General features: G+C 31.9%; 1 protein-coding gene across 1 annotated transcript in view; it reads left to right on the top strand.

The window, feature by feature from the left end:
• DPYD (dihydropyrimidine dehydrogenase) overlaps positions 1 to 23,510 on the top strand; it is a 1,041,936-nt gene that overhangs the window by 433,002 nt on the left and 585,424 nt on the right. The window contains exons 9-11 of the mRNA XM_007485012.3: positions 1,524 to 1,631; positions 4,064 to 4,233; positions 19,011 to 19,221. Coding sequence (XP_007485074.2) covers positions 1,524 to 1,631; positions 4,064 to 4,233; positions 19,011 to 19,221 — 489 coding nt within the window. The remainder of the gene's footprint in view (positions 1 to 1,523; positions 1,632 to 4,063; positions 4,234 to 19,010; positions 19,222 to 23,510) is intronic.

Genomic DNA, 23,510 nt, shown 5'->3' with positions numbered 1-23,510 from the left:
CCTCACAACAACTATATGTACTATTATTCCCATTTTTTACTTTTGAGGAAATTGAGGTAGACAGGTTATATGACTTACTTAGGGTCACACATCTAATAAATTTTTGTGGCACACTGGGGAGATAGATTATCTAGAGTGACCCAAGTTTCAATCTTGGCTCTTTCACTTATGGTTTATATAACCTTTGACAAGTCATTTAACTTCCTTACTGTTTCTTCAAATATAAAATAATGAAATCGTTCCTGATGACCACTAAGGTCACACTCAGCTCTCACGATTCTATGATCATATGTAGCTTTAACTATAGGCATCCTCTTAAAGGTCTATAAATTCAATATGTAAAATTATTCAGTTCTCTATAGTCATTCATAAATTAAGTGTATATTTTCTAGATCTAAAATGTTACTATCTTATTATACAATAGAACAGGGAAAAGTATGCTTTTAAGTAGATAATCAACTTGTATTAATGCTTGTAATAATTAAAGAATGTTTACTTTTTTACCATATATCCATTATTTCGTAATATTCCTAGGAGACTAAAAGGAATTATTATTAGTTTCATTTTACACAAAAAAAGAAGACATAGTTAACTTAATTTGTCTTGCCATGGGGTTAACAAATGGTCACAAAATGACAGAAGCATGGAATTTGAATATTCAAATGGATCTCAAAAGTCATGTAGGTAAACCCATAAATGAAAGGAATTCCAACAAGCAGTCATCCTCCCCTACCTCAGTCTACTTCATGGCAACATATCATCTCCAGTACTGTCTTCTGGAGTCAAAGCGAACAAATTTCATTCTTCTTCCACATGACAGTTTTTCACATACTTGAAGTTCTTATATCCCTCCTGAGCTCTTCTCCAAGTTAAAATGCCCAGTTCTTTCATCTGCTTCTCATATGATAGGGGTTCATGACTCTTCCCTCTTCTAGTTTGCCTCCTCTGGAATTCTCAAGTCATCAATATCCTTCTTAAATTGTACTCTAGTCACAACTTTCATCCCAGCAATCCTCATTGATACCCAGGAGATCAGCTCGGTCTCTTTTCATTACAATCTCCATTTTCTCCTGTTTATAGAATAAAGTTCTTGATAATTGTGTATAGACATTTGAGGTCATGGATTTTAGTGCTGGTTCCTTTCCTCATCTTTGCCTCCTGTGAATTTCTGTGTCTCAGTTATTATCCTTCAATTTAAAAAAAAAATCAGTCATAAATGAATCTCAGTCTTCTCAATTAAAAATGAAGTTTACTTTCTCCTAGACTTCCTAATAAATTAAATTAAAATTTAACATAGTTTTGAAATATTTTCAAAAGTAAGTTTTATCTAACATTCAAAATTATACCACAGTGTAAGATTTGTTTTTTTTTCTTTTCTTTTTTAAGATATGGAGGTAGTGAAATTGGAGTAATTATTTCTCTGTTATGAAAGTGGTTATTTCCTTGTGGATTTTGTTTGTTTTTGCATTTGAAAAACATAATATTCTTTTAATAACCATTTAAAAACATTTTCCTTCCCACAGGTTTACCAGAACCAAATAAAGATAGCATATTCCAAGGACTAAGTGTGGACCAGGGATTTTACACATCAAAAGACTTCTTACCACTGGTGGCCAAGGCAAGCAAACCAGGTAGAGCATGTTTCTTGTTTGTCTACTTTGAAAGTAATATGCAGAAGCTATTTTTAATTTTCTTTTTTATAATATATATTATTTATTTATGCTCAAATGCAGCTCCTCATTTTATGGATTAGATATACCAGACACCAAATGAAATATATAATAATGTGGAAAATAACAGATAGCATTTATATGGTACCTCCAAGATGCAAATTGATTTAAATAGGTTCTTATATTATCCTCCCAACAACCCTGTAAGGGAGGTACAATTATTCACCCAATTTTATATATAGGGTAAAAGAAACTTGGAGTGCAGCTAGGTGGATCACTGGGCAAGTCATTTAACCTTTACTTTTATTTGCCATACTTCTTCATCTATAAAATATTCTGGGTATGGAAATCTCAAACCACACCAGTGTCTTTGCCAAGAAAACCCTAAAATTGATTCACAAAGAGTAGGACATGACTGAAACAATAAGACAGGACTTAAGTGAATTACCCAGGGTCACACAATTCAAAAAGGTATGACGTAGCATTTGAACTCAGGGATTCCTGAGTTTACTTCCAACACTCTCCATTGCAATGCCTTGCTGCCCATAGAAGAACATGGAAAGCAAACACCTGTGTTCAACTCGTCAAAAGGAATGATTACTCTTATTCCTTCAAAATAGCATCATTCATGGATTGTACTCTATTAAAAGCCATATGTTTAGAGCAGCATGAGAAATTTAATGTTCAATGTTCCCTGTGAAAGCCAGTGAAATAGAACTCTCCTGGGAGAGCAATATTTAGTGGCTCAGAGGATTTTTGAGCTGAAGAACCCTTCAGCCTAACCCCCCTTATTTTAGAGAGGAAGCAACTTGGATCCAGAAGTTATGTATCTTCTGTAAGTCTAATTGCTAGCCACTGGAAGTATTTAACAATAGGACAGATTATCATCTATGTGAAATGGTTATCAGGGAATGATTCAATATCTCTGCCATTTCTATGATTCCCTAAATTTCAAAGTAAAAGATACAGATACTGTCCTTGCTCTCTAGTCCTTAAATGATATCACTTCATAAAAATATAAGTAGGACATTATCTGAGATAAAACTGACCTTGTCTAGAGCATGACTAGAGTAATTGTACTTATATTATGACCAGGAATCCTTCATTTTCTAAAAAACAATAAAAAAACAGGACAACTTAAAATCATTTCTTTCTATCTAAATAACTTTTATGGGAGTTGGAGCTTAAATATGCTAAGAACTATGTTGAAGACATACCTGAATGTCAGGACCTAGAGATAAATGCCTCTGTGGGTGTGCAGGACCACTTCTACTGCATTACACACCTCATTTAAGTAAAGAAGATTCTATATTTGGATGCTCTTACTATAGATATTTTAAGACTAAAGTGTATTCCTCCTCCCATATTCCCATTAGAAATTACTATATGTACTTCTTCACCTCTTACTGTGAAAATTCACAATGGACACAACAGAAATTAGAGAATTACAGTGGTGATTGTTTGATCTCAAATACAAACTCTTCTGAGGAAAATGATTACATTTATTGAGATTATAGGTTTAAACTCTCCATGCTGCCATTCCTAAAATTACTATAATTTATTTAATCAGCAGTTAGTTGTATTTAACTCAATACTAAAGTGCTATCTAATATATAGAAACCACCTGCATTTTGCCTCTTTTTCCCTTTTCAATGAGAATCTCTATGAGAATATAAAATCTTCAAATAAATGCCCTTGGCAAATGGACACATTAGAACTCATAATCCCTTTTGTTTGTTTTTTAAAGGTATATGGTTTGTTTTCACACTCAGACAATTTACTTAGGAGAACAGTTTCAAGGAAATAGTGGTCACATGTTCAGTGGTCAAAGCATGTGACTTGTAAGGACAGTTATCTAAATGGAACATTTTTGAGACTGATGGATCTTTTTTGCAGTTTACTAAACTTAATACAAGAAGATACATGGTTAAGTGGTCTCACAAGACAATATCAAAACCAAAAGCTTTTGTAAACAGTGAAGGATCATTTTTCCCTCAAACATAAGAACAATTTATCATTTGCCAAACAAAGATATAATGAAGGCAATTATAAGATTATGAATCAGAACCTGAAAGGGTGTGGTTTTAATTGGTTGATTCCAGTTTGGCTTAGCCTTGAACCTTTAGAATGTAATTTAGTCCATGACCCTTCTAAAAGGAAGAGAGAGAAACCACTGCTGCTAAGTGTAGTGACTATGAAATTACATATATGAGCATATTTTTAAAATGGGAATAAAACTGTCTTTCAGTGAAGCAGAATAATTTGATAGTGACACTCCATCCTTGGAAACTGCAAGATGCAATTTTACACTGCTTTGAGTACAAGTATCTTTTGAGCTGTCATGCAGAAATGGTTTCTCTACTTGAAAATGGGGTTTTCCTTTCATCATTCAGGAATGTGTGCCTGTCACTCCCCATTGCCATCGATACAGGGAGCTGTGATTGTACTTGGTGCCGGAGACACTGCTTTTGACTGTGCAACATCTGCTTTACGGTGTGGAGCCCGCCGTGTGTTCGTTGTCTTCAGGAAAGGCTTTGTTAATATAAGAGCCGTCCCAGAGGAGGTAAAATGGAACCATCAGAAAATATGGAGTTGTAATAGGAGAAATTTTAGGAGATGAACTGTTAACATACAGTGTTCTTCTGTTTAAGTCATTGGACTGGCCTCAAAATTTGCAGATGAGAATTAAAGGGGTCTGGAATCATACCTAATTGTTTCATCTAATTCAGACATTCATGAGCAAAATCAAATTCATAATACTGATTTGGATAAAAATGAGTAATTTAATTTATCACTGTATGAATAGGATTGATTCTTGTTCTTTGTGCTAATACCTTTGAAATGGTTTATCTCCCTCTAATAGCATTAGAATTTGTTAAGTCCTCAGTGTAATTGGCACTGTTGGTGAAATGTGTGGGCCCTTACTTGAATTTAGTAATTGGAAGAATTAGAATAGGTCTAAATGTATAGCCATAAAGGATTGTCATTTGACTTGTTTTTGGCCTCAAAGGGAAGAATAAGGAAGGTAAGAAGTTGCAAATAGGTTTTATCATCTCAGCATAAACAAAAAACTCACTAATAATTGGACCCATTCAAAAATATAAAAACTAGATCTTCCAAAAATTGTTCTAGACATTATAGAAAAGATTCCTGTTCAGGTACAGGTTGGAGTATATAACCTCTGTGAAGTCCCTTGCAACTCAAGTATTCAGTGATTTTTATGTATTTTTAAAAACTATACTTATAGCAATCTATACTTGTAAAATATATTTTGATCATAAGCAAGAAATGTTTCAGTGTCAACCCACTCTCCTGTTATTATATATAAATAATTGATATCTCTTCTTACTTAAAACTAATACCTCTTTTAAAGTAATTATTTAATAAAATTTTGTTGTTAATTTTATTAGAATGAAAATCATTTTATTAAAATAGGATTTAAGTGAGTGACTGTGGCATTCCCTCTTTGCTAAGTAATAATAATAGCATACATTTATATTGTGCTTTAAGGTTTGTCAAAAAATAGAGAGAGAAATTATAAGATATCTACAGAGATAATTAGATAGATAGATAGATAGATAGATAGATAGATATGATGAAAGTCACAGAAATTCACTGAACATTCATCAGTATTTACTATTGTGCCATAGAGCACCAAGGATACAAAAGAAAGATTTGTCCTGAGAAAAATTTACTGTATCTCTATACTATATTTATTATATTTACATAGTAAATAAATATATACTATATTTAATATGCTATTTTATTATATGCTATATTTATTAACTCCCTATATGTATCTACATAGATAAATATATACATATATAATTATATAATATCATTTGATCCTCACAACCCACAATATCCCTTGGAAGTGAGATATTACACTCATTTTACAGATGAAGAAACTGCATCAGACAGCTTAGGTAACTTACCCAGGATCACATAACTGGGAAATTTTTGAAGTAGAATTTGAATTTAGGTCTTCCTCATTTCAAGTCCTCACCCATTGTTCCAAAATTTTAATCAAGATTGGTCCCATAGTCACCTATTGATTACCCACATGTAGATTAACCATTTAACAAATTAATCATAGAGGGAAATCAAAATGGCCTAAGACTTTCTCCTTTATGGTGTCAATTCCACTAATTTATATGTATATATATATATATATATATATACATATATATTAGAAACCTTCCTTTCTGTTTCTTCTGTTCTGCAGCTGCCACAGATAGATAACAACAGTAGAAGAGACACCAATGAGGGAATCTTTAGTAGGGAGGTACCAAAAGGAGAGTTATCCTATAGAAGTTCTAGGAACAACTTAACCATGATTTTACATAATTTTTACCTTTGCATGAGAATTTTGGGGCCACTTAGTAGCCTGTCCTGTGGCACATGGATGGAAATGATGTCACAATAACTACCAAAGGAAAATAAATGAGTTGATTGATAGATGGTGGAGCTATTGCTAAGTAAGATTGGACTACAGAATCCAAAGGTGGGAAGTGAGAGTCAGTGATCAAGAGAAGTGTGATCTAGGGGAACCAAAGTCTTTAATATCAAAATAAAGTGCTAAAAGTTTCAAAGAACAGATGTCAAAAAGAATTAAGTATTTGGGGAGGCAAGATTCAGGTGTCTTAAGCAAGAATGCAAAGCCAGAAATAGATAGAGGTCCCAAAGAGCTTAAATCAGACTTGGGATATGGCTTCAGCATTGAATTAAATCATTAGTGTCTGTCCCTGGATTAGTGCCACTCCTTGTTGTTGATGGTTTGGCAATGTAAATAGCCAGTACCTTCTACTTTAAAGAAAAATCCCAGCTCTTCAGGTGGTTTGGATTCATTATCAGGTTTTAGAGGCACCAAGGGTCTTTAAGTACTTTTGACCCTTTCATATTAGTTTCTTTCCACATTTCTTATGAGTCTACTTTTAGCGCAGTGGGTAGCTCAGTGGATTGAAAGCCAGACATAGAAAGAGGAGCTCCTGGGTTCAAAATTGGCCTCTGACGCTTCCTAGCTCTATGACCCTGGGCAAGGCACTTAACCCCAATTGCCTAGCTTTTATCACTCATGTCTTGGAACCAATACTTAATATTGATTCCAAGATGTAAGGTAAAGGTTTTAAATTTTTTAAAGAGTCTAAGTCAATATTTGAGTATGTATTAGAATGTAATTTCCTTGAGGACATGAGATATATTATTTAATTTTTGAAAACCCCTTGTTGTAGGGCACAGCAGTAAAATTTATGGATGTTTGTTGGATTGAATTAATTTCTACGGTTCCCACTCTTTCCTTGTTATTGAATTTTCTTATAGTGATAGAAAGTATTAGTATGGAGAAGTCATGAAATATATCTTCTTATATTCTATAAATACTAAAAACTTTTATTAGATAAATCATAGAATCAACGAATCTCAGAGTTATATGGACCAAATTGTATCTAAATAATAACTAATCATATCTGACATTCATATAGCATTTTTAAGCTTTTCAGTGTGTTTTGCATATATTATTCTGTTTAACACAATTTGAATCAGATTTACTAAACAAGAATCTCCCTTAAAGCATACCTATTAAGACAATCTAATTATTGTTTAAAGATTATTGAGACAGAACCACCTCATGAGAAAACTAATTTTACTTTTTCAGGGCACTTAGGTTTTTTTTTTTCGTTAAAGCTTTAAGTTTATATTTTCCTTTTGTTATCTTTGAATTACTCTAGTTCTGTCCTTTAGGTTCAAGAAAAATAAGTCTAATTACTTTTCTAGAATACAATCCTTTAGTTATTTAAAGACAATTATCATGCCTCCTTCCCATTCTTCACAGTTCCTTAAACTGATTTTCCTGTGTCATGGACTTAGGGTTCATTGCTATCATCTTTCCTTTCCTTTTATATACTTTCCAGCTAATCAATATAATTTCAAAAGCGTGATACCCAGAACTAATGCCATAGTAATTAATAATAACAAATTCTCATATTTATGTAGTAGTTTTTTATGTTCCAGGCACTGGACTAAGTGCTTTATAATTATTATTTCATTTGATCCTTGCAACAACCCTGAGCGATGTATGCTATTATTACCCTCATTTCATAGAGGAGAAAATTGAAACAAACAGAAGTTATGCAACTCGCCCAAGTAAATATGTGTTTGAGGCCATTTCTGAACACAGCTCTTCATCACTAAAAGTCCATCACTCCATCCATTGTGCCATCTAACTCCAGTCATTAAGATGCCTCAGATAGCTTTGATATACTTTGCCTCTATTGAAGGCTGCCCTGTCATATTGCTCACATTTATTTTGTAGCTTATTAAAAACTCCAAATCACTTTTAGACAAAATGCTACCACTCTACCTGGTCATAACTAATACATACAAAACAGATTTTTGGTTCAAAAGAATAAGATTTTATACATATACATATATATCCCTATTAAATCATCTTTATATAGTTTTATCTCAATATAACAGACTTTCCAAATATTTTTGGATCTAGACTCTGCAGATTTGATAAACATGGCATGTAAAAATCCAACCAGTCAGCCACCTCCATCAGTCAAGCAAAAAGCTTTTACTAAGTTGCTGTTATGTGCCACACACTATGTTAAATCATTGATTAAAAAAATGTTAAATAGCAAAGACCTAAGCACTGAATTTTTGCACATTCCCTAGAGACCTCCTTCCAAATTGGAACAATATTATTAATGGTGTACTTTTGGTCTAGCAATTCAACTAGTTTTGAATCTATCTCACCATACCATCATCCAGTCCATGGGAATAGTAGAAGAAATGGTATTGTTTGTTTCTTTAACATTTTCCTAATCTAGTAGTATAGTAACCATCCCAAGAAAGGGAAAAAAAAGATTGAACTGACATGAACTGAATTGTATGGCTTCATCAATTCATGCTGGCTTATAATGATCATTGCTTCATTTATTTTTTTTTTACCAACTATCCCTTTAAAAAATGAATTCTAAGATTTTTCCAGCAATCCAAATCAAATTCATCAGATTTTAGCTCACAGATTCTATCCTATCCCTTATTTTTGAAAAATCAGGACATTAAATTCTGGTGGAGGGGAGGTGCTCTATATTACCATGAAGAATTTGGTATTAAACCAAATATTTTAACTCTCAATTCTTCCACAATCTCCACATATCCCCCCAAAGTATACAACATGAAAGTCACTAAATATCAGGTCTACTATAAAATACATTGATCATATCAGTGGATTTTATACCTCACAAGTATATCCTTAATGATATCGACTTTTATAGTGATTTGGGCAAATAAATTATTTTTGATAGATAATAAGGCTTTCATGAGTCTAAAATTTTTCATTTGGAAAATAATTCTTTTCTGTCACTTGGATAGTGATTACTACTTGACAAATAGAAAAAAGATTAAGAACATTATTTTTCTCTGGTATTATCAGCACTTTTATTCATTTTTGGCATGTGAATATTAGCAGGTATAGTTTGTTTAGCAGATGTAGGGGTCTTTGGGGTAGGGAGGGCTACTGTTTGCGATGTACAAAACCAAGGCCAATTTTTTTAAAATCTACAAGTAGAGAACACATAAATGACTAGCACAGGATTTCACTCTCTATGACCTAAGGCCTTGCATATTATATACTACCTACTTTGAAGTATAAATTTAAATCTGGAGACTATTTCCTCTGAAGGCTAGAAAATGTATCCTAAACACTCATAGCTATTATGGATGCAACTATGCCCCATTCCTATAACATATGATAAGCATCGTTTCCTTGTATTTCATCAACTTTTATGTAGCATTTTCTCTCTTTGTTAAGGAAATACAAAACCAGAGGATATATAGCTGATGAAAAGAAAACATAGAAGCATAACAAGCTTATACATACAATTGTAGTTCCAAATGTCTTTCATTTCCTCCTGAGGCTGCACACACACACACACACACACACACACACACACACACACACACGGATGCTACTGACAAACTAAAGCATCTCACTGAAAGTCTTCAGGGAACCCAGCAATTGTTCTGCACTATTCTCTAAGAAGATGAGGGAAAAATCCATTAATAATTCCCTCCAGTCCTTTCTGCAAAGTCAAACAGATGAGATTAAATTTCTCAGGATAACAGAATCCCCCAAATACAAGTATCAAAAGATGTTGACAGATCTGATAAAAATTTATGGGTGCTTTAAGCAGTTCAGAATGTCTGGAAGAGAACAAGAAGGTCAATATTTAATGTGCCAGTTTGACAAGTGAAAACTATGGGATGAAGGTGGGAATTGTTGGTCTATCCTGATTATGACTCACACTTGGTAGATGCTGATTACTACAGCATAGAGGATTAATGCAGGTACATATCAACATTCAGTTCTTGAAATCTGAATCTTTTGGTAATATGACAGGTATCTAGGAGAAATGATTTTAGCATTGTCATGAGAAGATGATAGATTTCCAAGATGTGTAATGGGATGCAAGATTGGCTTCCCCATCAAGTTATAAGAATCTTTACTAACTGACTATAATGATCTTCACTTTCCCTAGTTTCATTAGCTACTCTGCTAGACAGGGGTATTTATGATTGAAAGAGCCAAAGTTCCACTGCTTTATACATTTAACATCTAATAAAAGACACAATCTCTTGGCCAAGATTTGTTCATTTATTCCTATGGCATTAGACCAACATATTTCAGTGCCATCAAATGAAACTTCTAATATAACATTCAGGTAATAAATAGGTAATAGTTCTGATTATCTATATACTCATACTGATATTCACTAGCTTCTCAGTTTCTCTTTGATCTGCTTATGTTTCTAAATGATTCCTTATAGCAAGGATCCCACAGACACTTAAATATTCAAAATAACATTCTCTGATATATTATAATCATGTTCCAATTTTAATTAATCTTTTTATAGTAATATAAATCTCTCATAATCCTTTATGAAATTATAACTCATATGAGAATTACCTCTTCATATTCTTTGACCACTCATCTATTTAATAATAAGATATTTTAATATATAAAATGAAATAAAAAAACAAAGGTTTATAAATTGTACAATTTTGTCATTACTTTAACTATATATAAAGACAGATATAAATGTAAAATTTTAAACTATGTAGTATATATGAATTTTAAAATACATTTATATATACATTTATAAAATGACATTTAATATATAATGTACCTGCATGTTTTACATTAAATATATATTATATATCAACATATCTTAAAAACATGTATAACAATGGTTCACAGTCAATTATAAAATTTCTTTTTTGTCTTTTGTAATTGGGAATTTTATTTTTGTACATGATTATTAAGACACATTTTTAAGTTCATCTTTTAAAATATGAAATTATTCACTCTAAATTTGAAAACTCCACTGAAATTACTACAGTTCTGCCTTATAGCATTTCTACAATATCTTATAATTACACATGATTAAAATCTGGTCTATCTATTATGGTGTCTGTATGGTTGATAAAATTGATCCTTGCAAAAAAAAATAACTTGTCCTAAGTTTTATAGAGATAAGTCTAAAATTTACCATACTAATATGATAAAGTAGGAATTTGAATCTTCAGTGTTGGAAGAAAAGGGCTTTCTTTAGGATGAAAATATTTAAACTTTTTATGTATTAAACATTGTTTATGGAGATTAGTATTATATAGTTGAAAGAACCCTTTATTGTGTATCAGAAGAGATGATTTCAAATCTAAAGTTTACTGCAAATTAGCAAATTATATTGACCTTAAGCAAGTTATTTGATTTACCTTTGTTCCAGTTGTATTTATAAAGAGAGAAATTTTGACTAGTTGTTCTCTAAAACTTGGTCTTTCAGTTATAAAATTATTTAATTTTATAATTTGCCAATTCATATCAATATATAATTAATGTAGAAATAGTATTAAACTTTTATATAAATTGTTGATAAAACTACTTGGAAAGGCATTCATGACAATTATATTTACTATTGAAACAAATTGCTCTAGTACATTAGTAGGGGTGTGGGGGGGTGAGAGACTACATTTTAGAGTCTTATTACATACTGGATAGAATACTTCTGAAGTGGAAATCAATAAGATCAAGATTTGAATTCCACCTCAGACATATAGTAATTATGTGATCAGAGGAACATTGTTTAATTTCTCACAGTCTTAATTTCCTCAGCTGGTAAAATGGGGATAGTAATAGTATATAATTCGTAGGGTTATTGTGGGGTTCAAATGAGATAATGCATGTGAAGTATTTTGGAAGCCTTCATGTCCCAAGTAAATGCAAATTATAATAACAATTATTAAAAAGCTTTATGTTCTAGATATAACAGTACACAAAGTCACTTAAAGATTAAGCAAACTAAAACAACTGCAGGTAACATAGGAGTCAACAGCTATCTGTACTATTTATTATTAGAGAAAAATATTAACTGTTTTCAGAAACTCTAAAATAGATTCTGACTTATGTCTTGGGAATACCTGTAGTATTGACAATATATACTTCTCTTAACTTACAAAATCAATTAACCAAATATCTTGTGAATATGTACTATGTTCTGAACAAATTTACTGCTTTGGGAGAAGATCTTGAAACAAAAAGCAATGGAGATTGTACTTTTGAATAAATTTATCCATTTTTATATTTATTGTTATAAATATAGTATACAAACAAAATTTCTGAAGAGACACAGTATCTATTTTTAAAACAAAGTATTGAAAATAGTTTGACTTTCTTTCATAAGTAATCTTTTAATGGTCCTCAGAACATAGCATTACTTTTCTGTGAATGGGTAGTGATACCCAGCCTCTGCTTTTGCCCTGATAGCATGCTCATTAAAAAAGAATGCATCGGGGGGCAGCTGGGTAGCACAGTGGATTGAGAACCAGTCCTAGAGACGGGAGGTCCTAGGTTCAAATCTGGCTTCAGCCACTTCCCAGCTGTGTGACCCTGGGAAAGTCACTTGACCCCCATTGCCTAGCCCTTATCACTCTTCTGCCTTGGAGCCAATACACAGTATTGACTCCAAGATGGAAGGTAAGGGTTTAAAAAAAAAAAGAATGCATCAATTTGCATGGGAGTGAGATATCTACCACACTACCTGATTATAGAAAGGCTACCAAACAAATTGTTTTTTTTTTTGCTTGTTTGCTTGTCTAGAGGATTCCAGACAATAGGCAAAAAACTCAAAATGAATCTTAGTTTCCATCTGTAGTAATAGAAGTAATAGAGAAGATATCAGTCAAGGAGCTCTTATTTATCTAAAGACATTAACTTTTGCTATTTAATGATTTTTTATCACATGGCCAATAAGTTAATACCCTATTCTATGAAATGAACCACATCCATATTGGCATTCTTGTTATGAATTAAATTAGATTTAATAAAGTCGTTGCAACTAAATTCAATAATGTCCTCAAAAGTTTCTCTTGGTGAAGCAAATAAAGGACCTTGGTTCTATAGACACAAAAAATCATCTTATGCTGAGATATATGGTTACTTCACCATGAATTGTTCAATAATGTGATCCATATTACTCATTATGATTTCATCTTGTAGAAGATGAAGAAGTTGTGGAATAACAGGATTTCATAACCTCTGAGATAGAAGGGATTAATGAATTTTTTTAATATTACTTTGTTTTTATCCTTCTAACTTCATTAATATAAATCTGAATACTCAGTGTTTTTAGTGCAAAGGTGGAACCAAGCATGATAAACCAAAAATATGAAAATATGCAGAAAATACGATTTAGGATCAAAAAATAAAAAGTCAAACATATTTAGATTTCTCATGAGCCTCATATTTGTAGAATTAATACTTTATTCCAAAAGAGATATGGAAGGCAAAGTATGGCAAATACTAAACCACATTAAAAATTAATTGGATTATATCTTAACTAAAACAAATTGGTTACAGATATAAATAAATATAACAATCATTTTTCGAATCAGCTGTCTGTCTATAGTCAGATTTTCAAACAGAGCAAAAATTGAAGTAAATATCAAATTGGATTAAAGGATAACAATTAAAGGAAGATAATTATGGCTTATTATAGCAGGTCCAAACTATCATCCTACTCATCATCTCAAAATAGCTAATTCTATAAAAATAGAAATGGGCAAATTCAAGACATTGACAATCCACACTCCCTATAGAGGTTTAACCAGTAGGAAAGCCATTGTACTGAAGTGTCAAAAATATCTAGAAACAGCCTTAACTGACTGACACTTGATTTCCATGGTAAGAAGTGAAAAAATTATAATCAAAGGCAGGCAAGAATAGTTTAAAGTACACACTCTCAAACTCTTACAAAGATATGTTTTAATGTATAAAATGATGAACAGTATGGATATAAAGAAATAGAACAAACATAATTAAGATACAAGAGTGGAATCAAAGTTCCCTCATGGTAGATAGCCCCATGAATCTGACTCCCTTCCAAAAAAAAATGTAGACAAAGATTCATTGAATATATTGAACATTGAGTATACGACTTCAGTTAAATAGATTTTAGTACAGAAGTGAAAAGATTTATGATAGCAATATAGAGCTAGCCCCTTGCTAATGTATATTGTAGAAAGATTATCTTTAAGGAACCCAAGTCATATTGACCAATACAAATCACATAAGGAAATCATAAAAATGATGCCATGTAGCATTGAAGATTATAACAATTTGTCATCTACTGAATAGTTAGAAAGACATGATCTGATGTCTAGAATTGTATGCCAGAAATTATTTTAATAAATTAGGAGGCAGAAATATCTCTATTATAAATATAGGACATCCCTTCTCCCAAAGATATCCTTTAGAATTCAACAAATAAATTATAATGCAATTTGAATACTAGCATAGACAAAATTGTTGCCCACAACCAAATGGATATAACATTCATCAAAATAATTTAAGGGCAACTTAAAAAAAAAGGTGTTTCTATATTCCATGATAAGTAATACAATCTTCAAATTATGTGGAAAGAAAAGCTTTCAAATTACAGAGATCAAATTAAAGAAATTAAAATCATCCAGAAACAAGATGAAATAGTTATCATTCCAATAATCCTTTCTGCTATTGGAGTTGTCCTGAGATGCTTTCAGTAAACCTGAATGTTAACTTACATTTAATAATTTTATTCTGGTTCCTCATTTTTATCTAATTATATAGTATTACATTAAATGATAAATATAAAAGACTAATAGTATAAAGACTTAATATAGAACCATTTCTATCAGAATTCCTTGGATGAAGACAAAGGAACGGTGCTTACCTAGCTTGTTGTAAAACACTTTACATATACTTTAACATTTGAAAGTCACAAAATCCTTTCATGGTAAATGATAAAAGTACAACTTTTAAATGCCTGAACCAATGTTAAACACAGGTTGCTGCAAGTTGCGTTTGGAGCAAACAAGTTCAACTATTTATCTTCTAGGCATCTTCTTCCCATTGTTTATGTTTTTTTTAACTAGATTTGATTTAACTAGGCATCAGTATAAAAATATCTGATTAAAACAAAATATTTTTTATATTTATAAATGCTTCTTTCAAGGCAACCCTGCCCAGACAACTCATTGGTTGGAATTCTCTACAGCTCTTCCAGTTAACATCTTGATTGAGATTCAACAAAAAGGTTTACAAACAGTAAAAATGTTTCTAAATTCTGCAAAGCTTTGGACAAGATAACATAAATATTTTCTGCTTAATATTTATTATAATTCCTGATGGGATTAATCATTCAACAGAAGAACATTTATTAATCAATTACTATTGCCAGGATTTTGCTAGTTATTGGTAATAATATTTTCTTAGATTTTTTTCCTTTCTTTCCATATGAGGGAAAGGCAGATAAGATAAGACTTCATGCTTTCTTTCTGTCTCTCATATATACAATGTTGTTCTCATGTCATAGTTTCTATTGCCCTTCCTTAGAAAAATTCCTTAGACGACTAAAGAATATTCCATCATCTTTTTTCAAAAGCAATTTCAAGGCATTTCACCTGTCATATGCATTCAATAACTGTTCATTTTCTCTATCTTCATTTTCCCAATCACCTTTCTCTCTCTCAAGCCCCTTTCTTATCTGCTGATCTTTCTTTTCCTTTTTCCAATGTAATGTCACTACTTCCCAAGTAAACATATCCCTTCAAAATTGCATCTCCCTATGCCTACCTTAAAATGTTTTTCTCCAGATAAATCAAATGGAAATCCCAGCTACTTAACAGCAAAAGAGCAAGAGCTGGCATGATTTATGTCTTTCTCATCCAATAGCAGTATCCTATATGCATTAGAGCATAATATCACTGGAATTACTCTAGCAAGCATGGGAAATAATCTTTGTGAGTGGCCAGAGTCCTCTAAGCCTAACCTCTATGCACTGGCAGATAATGACTTAAAATATTCAATTATTTGAATGCTAATGTTCTCAGTTCTGAGACATAAGGTTTGCTGACAAAAACATCAATGTCTCTCAATAAGGAAAATTTACAATATACAGAAGGCAATTTAATTTTAAATGCATATTAAGGTATATATACTCTGAGAAATTTAAAAATAAGACAAATCCATAGAATCATAGGATCATAAAACTAGAACTAAGGGCTTCTGAGTTTGGTATAGATGGACATATTTGGGCTCATTAAATCAATAAACATTTATTAAAAGCTTTTATGCTTTGCAAAGCACTTTACAAATATTATCTCATTTTATCCTCAAAACAGCCCCGAGAGGTTGGTGTTATTATCTTCACTTTACATATGGGGAAACTAAAGTAGACAGTGGGTAAGTGACCTTCTATAGAGTCACAGAGCTAAATAGTGTCTGATCTGAATTCAAATCTTTCTGACTTGAGTTCCAGCTTTCTTTTTGTGCACATGCAATATATAAATGGATTAATAAATACAAAATATTCCCTAAGCTATTAGAAAAAAAAAAGAAAGCATTGACAATGGTGGTAATCAAGAAAGACCAAGTGAGTGGTCCTTGAGCTGGGCTTTGAAATAAGCTAAGGATGCTTTGAGACTGTGGTGAAGTCGGAGCCCATTATAGATACCTGAGACCATTTCTTCAAGGGCTCAAAAGAAGGCAATGGAATGTCCTATACAAGGACTTCCTAATGTCTCAATTTAATTATCACAGAAGATGTGAAAAGGAAAGCAATGGAAAATATAGGAAGCAAAGCAAAAACTTATCTAGATTGCAAACATTTTAAAACATTTGGCTAAGGATTTCATGTCTGTAAAATCTCACTAACAGGCAAGAAATTTGTGTTGTAATATAAATAGGTATGAAAAGAAGATGAGACAAAAGAGAACTTAAATCTGAACATGAGAAGTACTTCAACTATGTTTTTATCACAATATTTTATTTCTACTCACAACTGAAATAGGCTTGTTATAAATAAGTGTTACATATTGATTTATTCAAACTATAAACATTTGGCATTGTTGTTCAATCAAGTGTGGCATTATCACTAAAATTTAGTATAAGGTGACATTTTTGAAACACAGTAAAGCAGATCATATTGATGAATTGAGAGGTGTTGCATTATCTGAATGTGACAAAAGCAACACATGGAGACCTAGGAAATATATATTGATTGCACTATATTTATTACATTATTAGAAATATTTTTGTTAGCTGGCCCCTTCTTGAATAATAATCTCTTATTCTGTAAGTGTACAAAAAAGAATCTCTCTCTCTCTGTGTGTCTCTCTGTTTCTCTCTCTGTCTCTGTCTGTCTCTGTTTCTCTGTGTCTTTCTGTCTCTCACTCTCTACCTCTCTCTGTCTCTCTCTCTCTTTTCTCTCTCTCTCCCTCTCCTTTTCCTTTACCATTTCCCTCTCCCTCTTCTTTTCTCTCTCTCTCTTTTTGTCTCTCTGACTCTGTCTCTGTGTCTCTGTGTATCTGTCTGTCTGTCTTCCTGCCTGTCTGTCTCTCTTCCTCTCCTCCTCTATTTGAGAAGCCTTTCCACTGAAATTACAATCCCATTGATAAGTGACTGAATAATTGCAGGGAGCTAATAAAAAGGAGAGTGGATTCAGAGAAGCATGGATTATATCTGGTAATATAATTCCATTCTGCTTCTTTATTCTTCAGACATACTCTTAGATGTTAACAATTTCTGTTCATGCTATTTATTTAAAAATAGGAAACCACTTCATATTTTAATGATTCTACAAGATACTTATAGTTAGACATGTTTTAAAGCATAAAATATGCCAGGTATTTGACAATGGTTTCATGCATGCAGAAATAAACTTTCTTTTTCAAGTGCCCCATAATGTAAGAAGAAAGAATTCAGGTTTAGATGTAGTAATATTGAGATCAGTCAAGTAATAATATTTAATGGTCAAATGAGATAATATATATTGTGTTTTGGAGTCCCAAAGTAGAATATAAATGTTAGCTATTAATGAAGAATGGATATGTGAATTTCATTATAGCAAGTAGTGTGTCACTTTCCAATTTAGGCCCAATAGAAGGACACTGGTCTGGAAAAAGCAAGAAATGAATTAGATTCTTTTCCTGACAGTATCTTTTCTTAGATAAGTAACACATATTATGGCTCAATTTTTGCATCCACAAATCCCTTTCCATTCTTTAAAAAAATTAATTGTAAAAGAAAAATTCTATGATATGAAATATAGTAATCTAAAGTAAAGGTCAATATTTTTGTTCTTTTTCCACAGTTTTATTAACATAATTCTATTTTGTGACTGTTTTTACAAAAAAAAGCTGTGGAAGGCAAATGGTATAGGACCTATTCGCTGAAGATATAAATGTCTTTTCACAGTGCAGCAGATATTCTTAACCAAAAAGCTGCCTATTGTTCTGATCATATACTGGCACTGTTAGGTTTCTCCAATCATATTGACTTTTCCCAGCATAGATAAATTAGCCTGCTGGTAGACTATGCTATTCACTTGCACATTGGGCATGAGAGTCAAAGTGAAAGAGAAAAAAAGAAAGAGAAAGAAGACAGGAACCAACCCATTGTCCACAGGATGTTCAAATGCCAAGAGCTAATGGTGGGACATAAAACTCAAGTGAGAGAAGTTTCTTGTGATTTCTGTTCCCTGAATACCAGTATAACAATATGTTCCTTCTCACTGACTGACTGATACACCTTTTCAGCCACTTACTATCATGTAAATTCTTGATTAAAATACTCTTAGAAACCACATAATATATCAGTCTTCCATGCAATGAAAAATAAAGCATTATGCTTACTAAAATGGTAGAGCCTTTTAGAAAGAGTTAAGTTAACCTCTGATTAGAAAACAGATCAAATATTGTCTTGAAGATCTTTAAAAATTTTTTTTTCTGTTTTTTTCTTAGATGGAACTTGCTAAGGAAGAAAAATGTGAATTTTTGCCTTTCCTTTCTCCGAGAAAGGTTATAGTAAAAGGTGGGCGAATTGTTGCTATGCAATTTGTTCGGACAGAGCAAGATGAATCTGGAAATTGGAATGAAGATGAAGATCAGCTAGTCCAGCTGAAAGCCGATGTGGTGATCAGTGCATTTGGTTCAGTGTTAAGTGATCCTAAAGGTATAGTACTCATTTGTTGTCATGTGTAACATGATTGTCTATGTTTTAGTTCTGTAAGAGATTTCAAGTTTCTGGAAGTTGTTTTTCAGTTTAATATTCCTTTTTTTCCTTTAGCATTTGAAGTCAGGCAAAAGGAATAGAAAAACCTCAAAAATGGTAATTATTAGTTTTAACTGGCAAGTGGTAGAATGATGGAAATTCCAGAATCACTGGTAGCATTTTGACTAAGCAGAAAAACAGAATTGTTTGACTTTTATAATAAATTATTTAAATTTGTTCCTTCACTTTCAACCTTATCATGACCATCATATTTCCAATTGAAATAATAATATGAGGAGGTGGATGAGGAAAAGAAGGAGGCACAGGTAGAGATGGAATTTGTAAAATATTTAATGCTTATAATTACTAACAAATATTATCTCATTTTAAGCACATAACAATCCTGGAAGGTAGCTTCTATTTTTAACTCTATTTTACAGGTGAGTAAATTGAGGCAGATAAAAATGTATTGACTTGTCAAGAGTTATAGAACAAGTGTCAAAAGCTAGATATTAACTCAAGCCTTCTTGATACCAGGAATAGCTTTCTATCCGCTATGCAATCTAGCTGTCTGAAACAGAATACACAAGCATGGTAAAGAAAAAGAATTCATGAGAGTATTAATAATTCATCTTAATCAAAGGAATGGGAATCATGCAAAAATAAAAGATACTTGTCACTCTTGAAGTATGATTTAAGTCAGATCTCAAAACTGAAAAATGCCAAATGATAAGAGGAAAATTGTGAATGAAATTTTCATTTCTTCTAGGTAGCATCAGATAAAAGTAGCAAATGAAAAAAATAGCAAAAAGGTAATGAGAGAAGCTAAGGATGTCTCCTTTTTAAGCTGACTCACTAATAATACTTCATTGCTCACAAAAATATGGCACTTATTTTGTTTCAGTATAAAAATGGTCTAAAAAAACAAAACTTTCCTTAGAAATACTGATAAAATCAATTATGTTTGTAATGTGATAGATGCTAACATTTCTCTCTATAGAGAGGCTAACATAGTCACTTGCACCAAGTCAAAGATCTAGAGATTTATTGACAACATTGAAATGTAAATCTTCACCTTTGATTTCAGTCTACTGAAAACACATTGTAAAGTTGATTTAGAGGCTGAATAATCTCTGGATTTTTGTCTGGTCAAACAGGGAATAGATATAATCTACCATAATATTATGTGCTTCTTTAGTTTCTATGTTTATTTTTTATTTGTTTCACCATACTATGTAGTGAGTTCCTAGGAAGAAACTTTCTCTCCAAGAATTTTACTCTTTACATACTAGTGAGGATATAAACATCAAAATTTCGTGGTTATAATCAACAATTCTTATACCTTCCAAGGTTTTTTGAAGCATTTATGTGTTTGGCAGTATTTAAGCTGAAATTTTAACAAATAGTGGATATTGTTTTAAATTATATTTAAAATTTTTAAATTCAGTTATGAGTGTATAGTCTTTGTAGTGTTAGCTAATTTATGTACTACTAAAGAATATTAATTAGGTGTAAAATTCATTTATGTTTAGCCTGTAGCACCTAGAAAATATATACATGTATTATGTATAGCAGTTATGTAATAACTGTTTGGTGAGTGAATGAAAACTATGCTGAATTTGTTATGTTCAGTTTAATTCAGCAAATATTTCTTATGTAAATATGATTAAACCTCATTGGATCTATGTTGCTTATACTACTAGTTGCAAATGACCCAAATAAATCACTAATTTTTTGGAGAAGAGCAATACACATTCCACCTTTTACTCTTTTACAATCTACCTGCATGCACCAGGTAGGTGCAGTGGATAGAGTGCTGGGCCAGACTTTAGGAAGACTCATCTTCCTTAGTTCAAATCTGGTTGCAGGTATTTCCTAGTTCTGTAACCCAGAACAAGCCACTTAACCCTGTTTGCCTCAGTTTCCTCCTCTGTAAAATGTCCTGGAAAGGAAATGTCAAACCATTTCAATATCTTTACCAAAAAAACCCCAGATGGGGAAAAAGAAGAGTTGAACAACTGAATGATAACAGCAAAGCTCCAATTTTATTTTTCATGTATTCTTCATAAGAGTCAAAGTAATCTATTTATTCCTCAAAAAAAGCATTCTCTGTCTGTCTGACTGTCTCTCTGTCTCTCTCTGTCTCTCTCACACACACACACATGCACACACACACACTTTTTTTGATATTATCCTCAATGATAAAAATTATTTCTCAGTCCCTCTCCACTGCCTCTTAGAAGCTTCCCTTTTCTTCAAGGCTCATTTCATGTACCATTTCCTATGGGAAGTCATTCCTAATCCATGTATTAGTATCATCTTCTTCCCTTTATACATGCAAAAATTTCCTTATCGAGTTTTTTTGTTTTTATTTTTTAACAATATACATTTATTTAGGCATATTCCTGGCAGTGGATTTCTGGGCCAAAGGATATGCCTAGTTTAGTATCTTTTGAAACATAATTTCAAATTGTTTTCCAGAAGACTTAACTAAGTTACAAATCTACTAACAATAAGTCAATGTGTCTGTTTTTCCTCAGCCTGAGATATTAATTCTTAACCAAACAAGGGATAAAGTGGAAGAAAAAAAAAGAGAGATCATTTAAATAGCATGAACTTAAAATGCTTTTGAATTAAAATTAAATTGGAATGTGATGTGAAGTGATTACCAGAAAAGAAAACTTTACATCAAATATCTCTATATATAAGTATGTAAGCTATGCAAATAACTAAAGATATGTATATACAAAAACATTTCCATTAGATGTTTTCACCATGTATGTAAGGAAAACAGCTCTTCAAAAGAATTATAAGTCCTTAATCATCTGAAAAGATGCTCCAAATATCCATTAAGTGAACTACAAGTCATAACATCTGGGATTTCATCTAACAGCCAGGAAGAAAATTGTCAATGACAATTGGGAATAATCTATATTGTAGAGCCTGGAAAAATAATATCAATGCACTGTGGAGTTGTAAATTATTCCAAATGCTTTAGAAAAGCAATTTAGAATTATGCAAAAAAAAAAATAGCTACAAGGTTCAAAACATTGGAGCTTGAGATTCTACTGCTTTGACTATATTCACTTAAACTAAGTTAATGATAAAAACAAAGGCCCATAAATAAACACCAAAAATTTTATGAGAATGGCTAAACAATCTGTAGTGTGATTACAAGTGAATATTACAGTGTTAAAAGAAACAATGAATGTGATGATCAGAGAAATGTGGAACTACTACTTAAATGCAAAGCAAATTAAGTATAATTTTCAACAATGTAAGTGAAAAGAATAATAACAGTACAGTGGAAACTGAAAGCCATAAAATTGTATTTGACCAGACTTATTTCCCAAGTAAAGATATAAGAAGGCACTGTCCTTATTTTAGGAGGTTCGGGACTGTCCATAGAAGAATAAAAAATGTTAGACTTTTGATGTATTAGTTGGTTTTGTTAAACTTTTTTTGTCTTCTTTTTTCTTCTTTGGTATAACACATGGTCCCCTGGGACACACAGAGAGAAGAGGGATGAATTGGGAATTGTAAGTGATCTAAAAATAAAATAGAAACAAAAATTGTTTTTTTAGTAAAATTGTTAAATGTTCACCCTACCCTTCCTGAAACTTCCTGAAAAGTTGAGAATTTGTCATATTTATGTCATAGTATTTGGAAGACTAAGTACAGTTAATAGGAAGCAATTTGTTCATTTACATTAAACTCAGAAAAAGAAATGACCATTCTCCATGAGTTACCTAACAAGTTATAAACTTAAATCCCATTCTTTAAATTAGGGTGACATTTCTATATTTATTTCTACCATCTCTGCAGCATCTTCAGTTCTTAAATCTTCATTCCCCTCTACATCCAAATATTTAAATGCCTCCACATCTTTACAAAAGAGATCTTATTTACTCTATTGACAAATATAGTACTTCTCCATTTATTGTTTTTTTTTCACTCTTTACCTTCTGAAATGAGTGATTATACTTGTTTCTTCTTTGTACTTGATTCATTTCCTCCTTGACCCTTTAAATCTGACCTCATGGCTTTAACCTCATCCATCTACCAAAATTGAACTCTTAAAGGTCTCTACATCATTCTTGCCACTTTCAATGACTTATTAGCTCTCATTCTCTTTTGTTTCAATAAAGAGTTTCTATCATTTACCATCTATTTTTTAAAGCTATGTCCCTAGCTCCCATGTATCTTCCTAACTTTTTCCCCTGATTATTCTTATTACATTCTCTATGTAC

Source organism: Monodelphis domestica, chromosome 2 (assembly GCF_027887165.1).
Source record: "Monodelphis domestica isolate mMonDom1 chromosome 2, mMonDom1.pri, whole genome shotgun sequence".
Lineage (NCBI taxonomy): Eukaryota > Metazoa > Chordata > Mammalia > Didelphimorphia > Didelphidae > Monodelphis > Monodelphis domestica.
This window is presented reverse-complemented; position numbering and strand designations above follow the sequence as displayed.